The sequence below is a fragment of the Plectropomus leopardus genome, chromosome 21 (assembly GCF_026936395.1).
Source record: "Plectropomus leopardus strain MGB_pleo_1.0 chromosome 21, ASM2693639v1, whole genome shotgun sequence".
NCBI classification, from domain to species: Eukaryota; Metazoa; Chordata; class Actinopteri; order Perciformes; family Serranidae; genus Plectropomus; species Plectropomus leopardus.
The window spans coordinates 27,222,693-27,239,691 of record NC_142196.1 but is presented as its reverse complement, the minus strand read 5'-3'; the positions used below and the strand labels follow the sequence as shown (position 1 = coordinate 27,239,691).

Genomic DNA, 16,999 nt, shown 5'->3' with positions numbered 1-16,999 from the left:
TTCTCAGATTCAGAACTTTGCAACACAAAACTTAAAAAATGTAAACTTAAAGCTAAAATTAATAACAGGAAAAAAAAAGCTACTATTATGCTTCATCTAAAATATTTGGTGATGCTTTATTTTACAGGTCCATAAATTCTTAATAATTTCAATAATTTTATAAAATGTTTTAATTTAGCACTAAGTAAAGTTTCTTTTTTTAAATTGTAAAATAATAACAGAACAAGTGAAAATAAAATACAACAGGTTTTTTTAAATGAAGCAAAAATAAGTCAAACTTATTCATTCAGTTCACAGCGAGTTAAATTTATAGTTTAGCTTAAAGTTATATTTGTTTAATATGCAGTTCATAGTTTTTGAGAAACAAAGTTTCCAGTAGTTATTCCAAGATGAATTCATTGATTTTGGGTTCATACAGGAAATTTTTCCTGAAATAAATAACTCAAATTTTCTATTTCCTTCAAAATTCTGTCAATTTTTTAAAAAAAACTTTAAGGTTTTGAGGAAAATATTTTTTTCATAGATATAATTTAAATTTTTAAAGATTTAAAGTTTTATACCGTCATTGCAAACTTTTAGGGCTTCTTACAGACAGTGAGGATATTTGATTTTACATTTTAATTATTTTAATTTATCTGTCGCATTTTCTAATTTAACTGCAAAATTTATTTATTAATTTATACGTGAAGGTATTTAAATAATAGGAATTAATTATTCTAACTGATTAACCCTCATTTAAAATTTTTAGGGCCTTTTATTATTTTCTTGTATTATTTAACTATTTAATTTCACATTTTAAGAATTTCCATTCATGAATTAAAATTTCTACCCCCGTTGCTAAATTATAGGACTTTTTACATAACTGTATTTTATTTAACATTTTAATTATTTTAATATGTCTTAAAAATAAAGTGTGCTCTATTTTACATAATTATTATTATTTTAAGTGAAATATAAAAAAAAATAGTAATTTGAAAAAAGTATTGCGTGATGTATTGCATACTTTTGATAAAGTATGCAATACATCATATATAAAATAAAATTTAAAAGTAGTGGATGTTGAATAAATCATTTTTGGGTTAACAGAGGAAATTCATCTGCATATCAATAACTCAAAGTTTGTGTCTATTTTGAACTAAATTTGCACCCAAATTAAAAAAAAAATTGTTTCAAGGAAAATATAATAAAAAAAATATAACAAGCCAGTAAAATAAAGTTTTTACGTTTTAAGCATCAAAAACTTTTACATAAAATATTTAAGTAAATAATTGTAATTTGTGATTAATAACGTTGAGGTCAAACAGACAGGAGTTTCATATGTAACAGTGTCATTATAGTACTTTTACTGCAGTATTCGAGTACTTTGTCCCTCACTGCCACACACACACACACACACACACACACCTGTAAGCGCTGCATCACGTGCTGCTTCCTCGCTGCCTCTGTCATGTGATCACTTTCATCAGCTGATTACAAAGAAAAAGCTTCTTTCTCTTTTAACACTTATATTGCATTGGTTCTCTGTTCGCTCGGCTCGGTCTATTTCCTGCTCATTTTTTGCTCATTTTGTCTTTGTTTTTGGGGGTTCCTCAGCTCTCCTGAATGTTTGCGTTAATGTTCATTCACAGACGCGTTTTATCGCCTTCATTTTAATGCAGTTTGCATCTGTGGCTGCCGGGCAGAGCGGAGGTTCAGCTAGACGTTTTATGGCGGTTGAGATTTGAATTTATGCATTTACACAGCCTTTAAATGTCGAGTTTTGTATGTTTTTGTTTAAATGTGGGCTGCCTTTTAACTATTTAACGTCGCAGAACCAGATTTGCTTGTAAATCTTGTCTTTTTAGTCGTGACTTTTGGCTCCGTGTTGGTACAAAGTACAGTTTCTGAATGAAATATACGTCTGCATATGAAGCACTTCTGGTCTTCTTTAGTGTGCTGTTGGCTGAGTTGTCTTTTGCTATTTTGTCAACCTCATATTTGTTGTTTAAATCAGCTTTTGCACCAAGATATTCCTCTTAAATTTGCCCTTAATTATCCTTTTTATGCTTGAATTACACGAGTTTTGCATCAGCTTATTGCAGCTTCTTGGTGAAGTGTAATTTTGGTTTAAACAGAAATATTCCAGTTGTCTTGTGCATCATTCTGCATTTATTTCCCCCCAAAACTGGAGATTTTTTTTGGCATTTCCAACAAAGTTTATAACTATTTTTGTTGGTCATTTAGTCTCAGGTGTATTTAAAGTCTCTGTGCTGTCTTTAAAGTGAAATTAAGTGTATTTCAGTGTAAGTTATCTCCTTTATACATCAGATCACGCACTGATTAGCATGAGAAATTTAAGATTCAAACACTTTTGCAATTTTTAAATGTATTTACGTGAATCAATACACAAACAAAAACTTTAAAAACATTGTAAGTACAAAGGTTTTCCCAAACTGAGCAGAGTTTAACAAACATATTGTGAAGCGATTAAATCAGGAGAATCATAAATGAAGACTTGCATTAACAAAGAATGAATATTTGGCAAAATAATAGAAAAACAGATGACTAAATGAATGTAAATCTTCATTTTAAAGGGAATTTCATTGAGTTTTTTGCCTTAAAATAGAAAAAAAAAATCCTAAAAAGACATGCATGCAACCTTAAAAAAGCAGAAAACACAAAACAAAGTGTGTTCAGTTGGTAAAACGTGACGTTTTTTACATGAGGTTTGGTGTATGAGGGCACAGAAGTGCAAACTAAGGAGAGGAAAGATGAAACGGCACACACAGGCGGGATGAATGTGTGTGTGTTTGTTCATCTGAGAGAGACGGAGCGGAGTGCAGGAATCTGCGTCCTGATTGGCTGAGAGCTGGCAGACATTTTCCACAGTGGGGCTGCTCGGTGGTTGGCTGAGCGTCTCCCCTCCCCCCGCCTCTGGTATGCCGTACAGTAGAGCTGACACACCGTCGATGCTATCTCAACACTTTATCACGTCGGGTCTAAACTCCAATGTGTGCGTGTGTGTGTCTGTGTGTCGACAAACACACACACGCACCAGTCAATCTGTAACCAAGCTGGAGGGTAGGACACACACACACACACACACACACACACACACACACACACACACACACGAGATGATGCAAGAGGGAGGAGGAGGAAGACGAGAGGGAGGAGAGAGGATGAGCAGAGGGAGAGTCGGAGTTGCAAAAACAAAAAAGTTTTTGGTTCAGTTTTTGCAGAAGATGGAGAAAGAAAAAGATGTCAAAAGTATGTGGACACCCCCTATATACTTGTGTACCTTCAGTAATAGTCAATTAAGAGATTTGTCAATTGACAGAAAATAATCAACAATAATAATAGCGACTATTTTGTCATTTTTAAGTCAAAAACAGCTTTTAAAAAATCCCAAAGTTCAGGCTTCCTCACTGTGAAGATATGTTAGACACAAAAAGATGTTTTTCTGACCTTAAAAATGAAAAGTTAAGATTATTTTGGTCGTTTCCCAACTTATGCACAAGGAAAATAAAACTAATAAGTCAAAGTGATGAAACACCAAAGCAAGTTTTGCAGAATTAGTTTATTTCACCTGCCCATTTTGCATTAATAGTTTTGTTTTATTTAGATTTATAAAATTAAAATGAAAAGAAACAATCAAAATAAATTATACTTATAGTCTGTCCCAAACAAATATTCGTATACCCTCACTGGCATTTATAAGTCATTTTTTATTTGTTAATCTTATTTTGAATTATATAAACTGTTTTTTTACTTATTTTTAATTCGTTTTCAAACCCTTTTTTACAAATTAACTCATTTTATTGTCTTAAATATTTGTTTAGCGTTTGCTCTAATCTTTATTTTTGCAAACATACAAGTTCCTCTTTGTTCACACTGACTCTAATTTCAAATAACGTGTGAACACAGTTTGAGAGCATCTTATTCATACATTAACTGTGCAGTTTTAAAGTCCATCAAATCTCTTAATTTGACACTAATATTTAAAATTTATGTAGAATAATTATGAAATTTTCGGCACAGTTTTGTTTGTCGATCTATAAACCAATTAATAAACTTTTTTTTTGTAGCTCTGTACTTCATTAAAATGCATTTTAAATTTGCAGATTAAGGCAAGACTAACACAACAACAGCATCACCATACCAGTACTTTTTATTTAACGTGACATGATGTAACCTCAAAATAGTTCTTATAACCAGCAGAAATGTTATTTACTGCACACTTTTCTGCAAAATTGAAACTATATTTCTTCACCTGCATCCCCATGAGTTTCCCTAAACAGTTTGGGAACTAGTTGTCGATGCTGTTTTAAATCGTGCACAAATGCACATAAATAAATGAATTAATATGTTTCCCAGTTTGAGCAGCTCTTATCCGCCTCATCAGCGCTCCACCTCACTTATGCTCTGCAGTTTAACGGGAGCAAAAACCTCCGTAATCAAGCATCACTTATGGCTGTAATATTCGGGTGTCCACATACTTTTGGCCTGCAGTGTAAAGAGAAAAGCCTTTGGAAACTCCTTGTTTAGTTTCATGTTAACAAGTTCGAACAAAGTACTGCTGCGAGGGGAGAGGAGGGCCGGAGGAGCAGTGGAGGATGGGTAATGGCAGCTGAGTGCGAGGTGGTGGTGGTGGTGTGTGTGTGTGTGTGTGTGTGTGTGTGTGTGTGGAGGGGGGGTGTTGGGGGACGCTGGGGGGGGGTCGATGAGAAAGAGAGCGAGAATGCCCATCAATCTCTCTCGCTCCGAGCGGCCCTCGCACATGGGGAAGCAGCGAAGCACTCTCTTGTGAGTCCCGTGAGTGTGAGCTTCCTGTTGTGGTCGAGACGCAGAAGCAGTCAGAGATAAAGATCCTTTCGGTTTCTGCAGCTCGCTCGGTGATTATCCCAAACACCAGCATCAGATTTTTTAAAAAACGCGTATCTTGATTTTGTTGTTGGACGTTTAGTTTTACCTGTTGAATGCTGCTGTGCACCAGTGTCCACATACTTTTGGCCGTTTAAAAAAAGAGAGGAAGGACTCTCCTAGTGGTCGTCTCTGATTTGGGATGAAAGAGCTGTGTGTCTGATTGAGCTGTTAACCCTTTAACACCAGGATCTGTGTGTTTTATGTTGCCTCTAACAAGTATTTAAACCTTTGAGCAAATTGGTTTGATTTCTTTAGAAAATATTGGTGAAAAGGCAATAAATGTCCTGCAACATGAGAAGATTTAGAATTAAATTTTAAAAACGCTGAGGGAACGTAACAAGAAATGCTTAATCATAATCATTTAAATAAATATTTATTTAAATATTTAAAATCAAAATGACTTTTTAGCACTTTTTCAGGTTATCTCCTTGTTTGTTTATTTATGTGTTTTTTTAAACTTGATTATCGTTTTATTCTTTTTTTTTCTTATTTTCAGATCACTGATAATTTTCTCGTTTGTTTATTTATTTATGAAGCTAATTAATTAATATATGGCTTCAGATTCAACAAAATCTAACAAGTTGATTCAGCATTCAGACACCTTTCACAAGCGCCTAAATCTCTGAAACCAAAGAAAATTGGTCAAATTTGTGTTTAAAATTAATTAAAGAGACAATGAAGAACTTGGAAAGAAAATTTCCCACAACTTGCAAAAAAAAAGGTAGTTAGAAAGTCTTCTGAAAATTAGCGGGGGGGGGGGGTATTTTATATGATAAAAAAAATAATAATAATGGCAAAAATATAAAAATGAAATTTTCATTTATCAGTGTAATCATCATATATTTTTAAATACATATTTTTTTATTTATATAGCACTATATATATAGCCTATATATAGCACAGGTCATTTTCATGTTTGTTTTAGTTTTTAAGTTAGTTATATGTAGTTTAATGATAGTTATGTGTAGTTTAAAGTTAGTTAAATGTGGTTTAAAGTTAGTTATGTGTAGTTAAAGTTAGTTATATGGTTTAAAGTTAGTTAGGTGTGATTTAAAGTTAGTTAAATATAGTTTAAAGTTAGTTATGTGTAGTTTAAAGTTGGTTATGTGTGGTTTAAAGTTAGTTAAATATAGTTTAAAGTTGGTTAAATATGGTTTTAAGTTAGTTATGTGTGGTTTAAAGTTTGTTAAATATGGTTTTAAGTTAGTTATGTGTGGTTTAAAGTTTGTTAAATATGGTTTTAAGTTAGTTATGTGTGGTTTAAAGTTTGTTAAATATGGTTTTAAGTTAGTTATGTGTGGTTTAAAGTTAGTTAAATATAGTTTAAAGTTGGTTAAATATGGTTTTAAGTTAGTTAAATATAGTTTAAAGTTGGTTATGTGTGGTTTAAAGTTAGTTAAATATAGTTTAAAGTTGGTTAAATATGGTTTTAAGTTAGTTATGTGTGGTTTAAAGTTTGTTAAATATGGTTTTAAGTTAGTTATGTGTGGTTTAAAGTTTGTTAAATATAGTTTAAAGTTAGTAATGTGTGGTTTAAAATGGATTTTGAGGCACTGGTTGATTGTGGGCTCATGAGGTCTGGATGTACGTTTGAAGAAATGTTGACTGGAATCTGGTTTTTCGCCGCGTGTCTTCAGGGCGTCGCACTGCGTCTCTGTAAGTGTGTGAAGCCATTTTGAATGAGATGAAGAGAGCGCGGCAGTTAGGAGGAGGTAATAAATAGCCGACATATGGTCACCGGATCCCTCTCTCCCTCCCTTCACCCCTCCATCTATCTCCCATACGTCCCTCCATCCCTCCCCTCGTGTCGGCTAAACACAGACTGTTAGCCGACACCCAAATATCCCGCCTCGCTAAAAGAGAGTGATATATAAATATAAATGGAGAAAAGAAAAAAGAAAGAGGGCAGGGATGAGTCCTGCGGGGCTGTTTGCTTTCTACAGCAGGTGTCAGTTTTGTCAGTTTGCCTCTGGCTCTCTGCCTCGTGGGGCTGTAAATGATGCTAAAAGGCTGCTCGGGCCGCTAGCTTTGACATGTCAAAAACATGGCTGAAAACAACATATTCTAGCTTGTAGAGACCATTATTAGATATGTATAGTGAAAACGGTAGAAACATGTCATAGTATACAATGTCAAAAAAAAGACCCAAAACGTCATAAATAGGTTCCTTAGCTTACAGGGTCATGTTGTTGGTTCATGTGTGGTACAGCAGGAAAAAATAGCAAAACAAATACAAAAAAATAACATTTATTAAGCAAAATAAACATTTAAATTAGACACCTGCATTCAGAGGCTAACCCCACTAGCATACTTTAGCTAACAAAAAAGGCTGAGTCACTGCCAGAGCTTTTAGGCCTGCTTATAATCTATTTATTTAGACTATTATATTAATTTTACATTATTACTGTTTGTGGTTTTAGATATAATACACCCTGACTTACTATAGTGTTAGTTAGCCTCTAAACATAGCATCTCTAGACTTCATCCAACTATGCTAACAGCTAATGTTGGGCTAACACTGTTACAAGATACCGAACAAGCTCGCAGAGCACAGGCTGACAAAAAAAGAAAAATTATCGGTTTACTTAAATTTAATATTAGATGAGTTGTTTTAGCAGAATTCAAGTTGAATGTTACAAAATGGTGCTGTTGAAAACCATGTTAAAATTAACATTTAAACTGTCGCTCAGCCGTCATGACACCTGCGTCCAGAGGCTAACCCCACTAGCATACTTTAGCTAACGAAAAGGCTGACTCACTGCCAAAGTTTTCACATTTGCTAATAATTAATTAATTTGGACTAATATACACTTATTACTGTTTGTGTTTTTGGATAAATACAGCTTCCCTGACACCCAACAGAGTGTCAGTTAGCTTCAAACATAGCACCATACTGCATCCAGTAATGCTAACAGCTAATTCTGGGCTAACACTGTTAAAAGATGCCAGCTAGCTAACCAAGCACAAGCTAATACCACTTAGCTCACCAGAAACCTCTATGTTTCATGGGAAGCTACCAGTGCTACACAATGCTAATTTATTAGCTTTAAAATCTGCTAGCATCACAAGTTACGCTACTAAGTTAGCATTAGTGTGAGCATAAATTTATGTTGAAATAAGTCCAAAGTTAGCATAAAGTTAGCATAGATATGAAAATAAAGAATATTAGATAAATTGTTTTAGTAAAATAAAAGTTATGTTACTACATCATGCTAATAAATTAGCATGCTAATGTTTAGCTCACTTGCTTTAATATCTATATATTATTATTAGTTTTTCTTTCAATCTTAAAAAAAATGTATACTTAGCATTATTGTGATATTTTGTAAACATAGAGATCAATCAATCAATTAATTATAAACAAAAATACTAACTGCAGTCCCAATGCTAACTAGCTGAAGTGGGCTGCTAAAGCGTGCTAGCAGCATATTGGTTTCTATGGGATGTCAGCATTAGCTTTAGCTACATCAGCTACTAACACAAGGTGAAACTTTTTTTTCTAGAAGATTTTGTTTCAACAGAATAAAATCATATCGTAATACATTTACATTTAATATTAAATGAACAAAGAAAGTATATTTTATCACAAAATGATTCAGTTAAACTTCAGCCTTTGTGGCCTGAGCTTTTGTTTGTGTTGATGGAAACTTGAATGGCGTCCCTGCTGTGACTCTCCCAGCTGTCAGCTCAGATGAGCGGAGGATTTATGAGGCTCAGGTGATGGGAAACTTTTCAACTCTCCCTCCATCCCTTCATCCATCCATCCCCCACCATCCGTCCTCCTCCTCCCCCGTAATGACTGTCTGTCACGGGGTTACATCTTCACACAGGTGCCGCTCTCAGCAGGAGGTCATGAAATCACTGAGCTCGGCGTGACTTCAGCTCGTTTTTTACTATATTGTATTGATTTCTCTTAACGTAAAATGACATGTTGTTACCACCGAAGTATCAGATACGTGTTGAGTAATTGTGAACCACAGTTAGAGCGTAATAGCTTTTCATTTTGGCAGCTGTTTGAGTGTTTCCCGCCTCGGACAGATGATCAGCTGAGGTCAGAGCAATTTGGAAACGCCAAAGTGCTTCACGTCTAAAAACAGATCACCACAGTCTGTGAGGCGCACAAATTTAGAAACTCAATAAAACAATGTAGCTTACATTTCCTCAGCAAATCAAAGAGCGGCAATATTAACGAAAACAAAACAAACCATAATAAAAGTCATAATAGTTTTTAAAGCATGCTTATTCTAACAGCATTCCTCCTATCATTTTTATATTCATACCGTCCAGCAGATAGTAGATTCATTTTCAAATTAAATTTCAGATTTGTAAAGCTGATTCTGTACAATTATTTCAAAGGCTGAAACTGTAAAGTGCCTTATTTAATAAAAAAAAAAAATTTTTTTGGGAAAAAATTAATCTTTACAATTTACAAAAGACATTCAGATTTCTCGCTTTGTTGAACCACGATATTTAGTTTTGATATCATGAAAGACTTAAAAAAAAAAGAAAGAAACAACAAATGCTAACTGTTTACAGAAACAGGGTGCAGATAGTTTTGGTCATCAGTTTGCTTAAAAAAAGTAAATCAATAATTCCCAAATATTAAACATATAATAATAATAATAATAATAATAATAATAAACAACTAAAATACAATTCAATTAATAAATAAAAACAATTTAGTTCAGTTGATATTAAATTAGATAAAAATATGTATTAATTAAAATCACATACTGTGCAACACAGACCTAACATGTTAACTTAGCTGTATCAGTACTTTAAATTACATTTAAAAATAAATTACACATCACTGTCTGCGACTGTGTTGTGTAGGTTTTCATTTATGGCATTGCATTGTGGGATATTTATGACGGTCTTGTATTTGCACGCTGTGATATTTTGCCGTAAATTATTTGCAGATCGCGTAATGTTTCACACGAAGGGTTCAGACACTGAGAAAATCTCGTTTTAGTGTACTTTAGTAGTACTTAATTGCACGTAAGTCTGGGATTACAGATGCAGCCCTAGCATCACTAAGGTGCAAGTAACCATGGCAACAGAACATGTGCTTCCTGCCATGTTAAACAAGCTTTCACATTAAAAAAACATCTTTAAAAACTGGATAAAAATAAGTAAGTAATCACCTTTTGGTAAGTGAATGTGGTTTTAAAATGTGTAATCAACTCTGTGATTTAAGAACAAAGAAAAATTATTTTAGTTTACGTCATTTTTTAGTTTTTTTTCCGTGTCTATGTGGCCTCAGGATGGTTGTGTGACTGCAGAGTTGGTGATGTTAGAGTTAAAATATATATTATGAATATCTGAAATATGATTGTCTTTTTAACCCTTTGAAACCTGTACTGACATCACTTTTCTCTTTTGAACATGAGCAAATTGTTTTGATTCATTTTGCAAACAGAGGGGAAAAAGGCAATGAGCAACTTTGCAAAAAAAATCTCCTGCAAAGTGCAAGAAATCTGCAAACCGTGACATAAAAATGACCTTTAGGTATTTTTCTTGCAACTTTTTACTAATTTCTCACTGATTTTTGGTCTTTTTTGACAAGTTGCTCATTGTTAGTTTTTGTTTAGTTTAGTTTTGTTTAGTTTAGTTTAGTTTAGTTTAGAATCCTGAATTACCATAAATGACAAACTTGTTTGATGCTTTGTGCAGAAGAAAACCAGAGTTTTCAGGGCGTCATTAGGCCTTGAATGTTGATGTGAGTGTTTTTAAAATATTTTTTACCGTAACTCATGAATGACATGAATGCTTGATACGTTCCTGACTGAACTTCTTTCTGCTAACATCTTAATTATCCCCTAAAGGTTTTTTTTCTCGTAGCAAGTAAAACCTAAAAAAGCTCAAACGTGAACCTAAAATGCATAAAAACAAATGTTAAAAGTTTCCCGTGAAGATGCTCGAACTTGTAAATTCCCGACTTTAATTTGACATTTAGCCTTTTTAAACACAGGTGATAATAATCAGCTGTGTGTGTGTGTGTGTGTGTGTGTGTGTGTGTGTGTGTGCGCGCGCTGCTGGTTTCCTGCCGGGAAAAATGTTTGAAGCGTGGAAATGTCTGTCACATGACGGTAACGTTCTTGCATTTTTTTTGTCTTTGGGACTTGATGTGTGTTTTGGAAGTTTTGAACAATGAGACAAAAATGTAAAAGGAGCCGAGGAGGAGGAGGAGGAGGAGGAGGAGGAGGAGGAGGAGGAGGAGTGATGGTGATAGAGAGAGGAGGCAGGCAGAGATGGATAAATGGAGCGCCCTTCTTTGTTTGCAGCACTTTTGGCACAGAGAGACAACTTTTCCATCACACACACTCACACGCACGCACACACACACACACACACACACACACACACACACACAGATACATCCATTTACTCCCTGGCTCCCACATGGTGACCTTTTTTTTCTGCTTTTGCATGGATGTGCAGGAATGTCAGGATGTCAGCGCTGTGTGTGTGTGTGTGTGTGTGTGTGTGTGTGTGTGTGTGTGTGTGTGTGTGTGCGTGCGCGCGTGTGCGCGTCTGCATGTGCGTGTGTGCATGTGTGTGTGTGAGAAAGTGAGTGTGAGAATGATGGCTGGGAGCAGATGCAGTAACACCAGCCATTACGCGCACACACACACACACACACACACACACACACACAGAGTGTATTTATTCAGAGTCGTGCACACACACACAGTTCAGTTTAGACACACACACACACACACACACACACACACACACACACACACTGAGTGTCTATGATCACGTCTGAGTGATTGTTATCTACAAATTAAAGTATTGAATGTGATCAGTTCTGGTTTCACATCTTTAGTTTAAAATCGTTTTTGAAGTCGATCCTTCGTCTTTCAACACAAAAACTTTTAACACGCACACACACACACTAATTTTTCCTTTTTTAATAGAAAATTTCCAAAATGTACAAAGAAACAAAGAAACCACACATGATTCACATCTCCAGCGTCAGTATCAGGATGTTGTCAGAGGAAACAGACTTAATGGAAAAAAAAGAGAAAAAGAATAAAAAATTTTAAAACAGGAAGCTTCGTTATTACTTCAGCAGGAAAGTGTTTTAAGATATTTTATGATTTTTTGTTCTTTTTGAAGTTTTGGGTGTTTCAAATACTAATTAAATTCATAAAAAAAATAGTAAACCTGGGGGAAGATTTCACAGTTTTATACTCAAAAAATATAAAAAATGTTTACTAGACATTTCAACACCGACACTGGCTGCGTCCCCTTCAGTTAACTCACCATCTTTCCTCCCTTCTTTCCCTCCTTGCTTCCTTCTTTCCTTCCCTCCTTCCTTCCTCACTTATTTCCAGTAACACAAATATTTACTGCTTTTTCTTCTGTTTTTCTGTCGTCACATTCATATTTATTTCCTTCCCTCTTTCTTATTGAGCACACTTAATCTCCCCTCTTTCTCTCCTTGTTGCCCCCTCCTCTCCATCCTCCTCCTCCTCCTCCTCCTCCTCCTCCTCCTCTCCTCCTCTCCGTCTGTTGCCGTTCGTTTCAGCAGGCTGTAAAAAGCGCTGCATGAGCACTTTATCAGCCAATCACAGCGCCTGTGTGTGTGTGTGTGTGTGTGTGTGTGTGTGTGTGTGTGTGTGTGTGTGTGTGTGTGTGTGTGTGTGTGTGTGTGTGTGTGCACACGCATTGAAGATGAGTGATGCTAATGTAAAAAACAATCCAGGGTAAAGCTTCAGTGTGTGTGTGTGTGTGTGTGTGTGTGTGTGTGTGTTAGTGCACCTGCCACAGCCATGTAACAGTTTGTCATGTAAGAGCAGTGATACAAGGAGAGGTCAGTGGAAACACACACGCACACACGCACACACACACACACACACACAGCCAGTTGTCACCAGTCACTCGCAGAGCTCCACTCATCCTCTCCTCGTCCATCTTGTTTCATCCTCCTAAATTAAAACTGCAGCCCAACCTTGCAGCTCTCAGCATTATTATATTAATAAATTATTATTTTAATATTTTTATGCAAATCTTTATTTTTATGAATGTAATTTCTTTAGTGTTATTTTATGAAAAAATACTATTGTGATTATTATTTTTTAAATTACTTTTAAATGTATTATTATCATTATTTTGTGTTAGTGTAATCATCATGAGTGTCATTTAAAAATATTTATTGTAATTATTATTAGTTGTAGTACTCGTAGTATTACTATTTTATTATAATTTTATAATTTTTTTAAATGCATTATTATCATTAGCATCCTCATCTATGGCATTATTTTTATGTATTATTATTGTTCCAGCTTGCAAGCTTTTAAAAGCTGCCCATGTGTTTATATATATATGTGTATATATATATATATATATATATATATATATATATATATATATATGTGTGTGTGTATATATATATATATATATATATATATATATATATATATATATATATATATATATATATATATATATATATATATATATGTATATATATATACATATATATATATATATATCTGTAATGTGGTTGAAAAATGATTGTAGTTTTTCTTTATTCACCATAATATTTGTGTAATTGACTAATGACAGTTGGCATCACGTCTTTTCTTTGACAAAAAAGTTCCAGGTTTCAGCAGAAATGTTGCTACTTGTAGAGATTTTATTTTGAAAGTGCTCTCGTACAGCTGTCTGATTTAACATTAATATGACGTGTGAGAAGTTTCGCCTTCGGTTCAGTAGAGGAAGTAATCTGTGTTGATGTTTTTGTACTTGTCCTAAAATTTAGGTACGATATCAACACTAGTTTCCTTTTGAAAAGCTTGTTTTGTCTTTTCTGTTGAAGTTATACTCGTTATACTAAACGTTATACTTTATTTTCTCCATCTTTTCTGCTGCAGCGTCTCCTGTTTTTTTCATCGTTTTCATCGTTTTCGTTCCTCTCTTCACATGTTCCCCGCTCCTCTCTTCTTCTACTTTTTCTTTGAACGAGGAGGAATGTCAAACACACACACACACACACACACACACACACACACACGGCTTCTCTGAGCTGGAGGAGGAAGTGGCCGGCTCTGGAGAGCGTCTTCCTGTGGGGGCTGCCAAACAGGAAACAGTAATTACCTCTTCTTCTTCTCCTCTCTGAAACAAAAACCCGTCTTATTTTGGCTCCTCGTCTCCTCCACCACCCTCCCTCTTCTCCCTCCATCTCTAAATCTCACACTTTCTTACGCATTTTACTTTTCACTCTTCCTGTTGTGATAATTGTGTGTGTGTTGATGCATGTGTCCTAAATGTAGTCCAGATTGTGTATTTGAGTGTAATCAGTGAATTTCCAGCTCAGCTCCTACAATAAGTCTAAAATACACTGTGGAAACTAAATAGTTACATTCAGACTGTTCAGGTCCAAAAATGCTCCATTGAAACCCATTCAAACTGACATTTTTGATCCCACAGCCATCAGAGCAGAAAAACAGGACTTGTATTATTTCTGGGTGTCATTCTGGGCTTTTGACTCTGAATTTGTCATTTTGACTATTTTCCACCTGATGAGGTCATTTTGACCATATTTGGCATATGGAGGAAATACATGCTATTTCCACTAGGTGACCTGTCACAGTCAATGTAGCTGCTGATCACTGACATATCCCAGACTGTCAGCAGCTACACTCACACACTGACATATCCCAGACTGTCAGCAGCTAAATAATAGGAGGAGATTGAAATTTCTTTTTTTGTTTTCATCTAAAAACATACTGACTTCATGACGAAAACCTGGCACTTAATGCGTTAAAATTCTGAAAATTAATGAATATTTGATATTTATGATTAGGACTGATGTTGGTTAAAACTCAATGAAAGTAGAAAATAATAAATAAATTTAAAAAAAAAAAACAATTTTTGTGTGTTTTTCTGGTTCATCTAAAAACATACTGGCATCATGACAAAAAACACAAAAATTAGTTATTTTCAGTCTTTCATGAAGTAAATTGAAATTATTTTTTTACCATTTAAAAAACATTTTAAAAAAACACAATTTTTATAGAAAGTAGAAAATAATATTAATGTGCAATATTTTTAACAGCCTGATTTTGAAAAAAGCTCATTTTGGGCTTTTTACATGTAAAAACATAGTGGCATCATGACAAAAAAAACCTGGCATGTAAAGGGTTAAAATTCTGAAGGTGTATGAATATTTGATATTTATGAAAATATAAAAAAAAATAATATTATCAGGGTTTTTACAAAGCTTGATTTTAAAAAGCGCATTCTGTTTGCAGAGCAGCGTGTGTGTGTGCTATTAAATTGGGCCCTAAAGGGTTAATATTCTCACCTTTCCCTCTCAAACACTCTTTTTGTCCCTCGTCTCTCCATGAACACACGCGTTGGCTCTGTGTGTCTCGGCCGTGTGCAGCGACAGGTGTGAGCGTTGTAAACTTTATATTTTGTCCCCTCTCGTCCAGTCGGCACTTAGCCAAACCTGCTGCTCACTTATAGATCGAAGGCCACGGCCGCCGTCCTCCGCCGTCTCGCATCACGTCACAGGGAGCAGCTGAGGATGCTGCTGATAAGAGACGAGGACAATAAATGTGTCCTCGCGGAGACCCAAATGTTCAGAAAATACAGAAAAGACCTGAATTTAAGGCCGTTTGCTCAGGTTTCATTTTTGACTGATTTATGTGAGGACTAAAGGACATTTGTAGGATTTTGGGACATTTCTCAGATTTTGAACATTTCTGGGACATTAGGAGGTGTGTAGGATTTTGGGACTTTTCTCAGATTTTCGGACATGCTTTAGATTTTAGGACATTTTTAGGATTTCACAACATTTCTATGATTTTAATGCCATTTGTAGGTTTTTTGGGCTTTTTGGACATCTTTCAGATTTTAGGACATTTGTAGGATTTTTGGACATTTCCGGGACTTTAGAAAATCCTTTGGATTTTAAACATGTCTCAGATTTTCGGACTTACTTTCTGAAATAAACTTTCATTTCTAAGATTTTAGGTAATTTCTAGAATTTTAGGAGGTATCTTGGATTTTAGGACATTTCTAAGATTTTTGGACGTTCCTGTGATTATACAAAGCGGTTGGGGGGCCACACAGCACCTTATCAGGGGCCAGATTTGGCCCGCAGGCCATAAGTTGTGTATCACTGCTCGATAAGCTCTTTACGTTGACTAATACACTAAAAAACGTAGAGTTGTGAACTTTCTGAGTAAATTTTGTTGTTGATTTTGTTTTTCAGCAGTGATGGAAAACTGCACAGAGGAGCAGCGAGACGCAGTAAACGAGGAGGAGCTCACGGAGGAGAAAACGCACAGTAACCTCAAAGGTACGCGCCAGACCGCCGTCACGTTTGACACGTTTAAGCCTGAAAAATAGAGACGCAATTACAACCTGAAATTTCACGATGCAGCAATCAACGGAGCAATGGAGGAGACGGCGAGCGGAGGAGAGAAGCTACAGAACGGAGACCGAGGAGGAGGAGGAGGAGGAGGAGGAGGAGGAATCATGGGAGCTGAAGGAGGAGGAGACCTGTCCTCCATCAACGCCATGATGTCAGCAGTGATGTCAGCAGCAGGGACCATCAACGGCGGAGGAGACGCCGAAGCAGAGAGCGGCGTCACCTCGGCCGCCTCCTCCGCGGGGCCGTCCCCCAGGTGAGCGCGCACGATTTAAAGGAACACGCCGTAGTTTTTACCTGTTTGATACGACGCAGCCAGAAAAAATGTGTTTATGAATACCTGATGTTGCCATGACGACATCTGACACCTTTTTTTCTTCTTGGTTTGAAGCCCCTCCCCCAGCAAGTCGCTCACGGCGGCCATGAGAGCCCCGCCCAGCCGCAACGCACGACGCAACCAGGTACACACACACACGCATGCACGGTTTCCTCATTTCCTCCTCTCCTCTCCTTGTTCCCTTTCTTTTCTCCTGCTCTTGTCTCCTTTCACGTCCTTATTCCCCTTCGTTTTCTCTGCTTGTATTGTCTCTTTTCCTCTCCTTGTCTCCTATTTTCGTCTCCTTTCCTGTTTACTTTCTGTGTTTCCTCTCCTTGTCTCCTCTCCTTGTCATGTTTCCTCTCATCTCCTTCTTTCTTCTCTTTGCT

The 16,999-nt window shown here is 35.7% G+C and overlaps 1 protein-coding gene across 5 annotated transcripts in view; it reads left to right on the top strand.

The window, feature by feature from the left end:
* rreb1a (ras responsive element binding protein 1a) overlaps positions 1–16,999 on the top strand; it is a 78,141-nt gene that overhangs the window by 36,032 nt on the left and 25,110 nt on the right. For 3 of the 5 annotated variants that reach the window (XM_088071709.1, XM_088071708.1, XM_088071711.1), the window contains 3 exons: positions 16,136–16,222; positions 16,307–16,550; positions 16,686–16,755. In XM_088071709.1, coding sequence (XP_087927835.1) covers positions 16,136–16,222; positions 16,307–16,550; positions 16,686–16,755 — 401 coding nt within the window. The remainder of the gene's footprint in view (positions 1–16,135; positions 16,223–16,306; positions 16,551–16,685; positions 16,756–16,999) is intronic. The other 2 variants (XM_088071710.1, XM_088071712.1) reach the window with 1 other exon arrangement.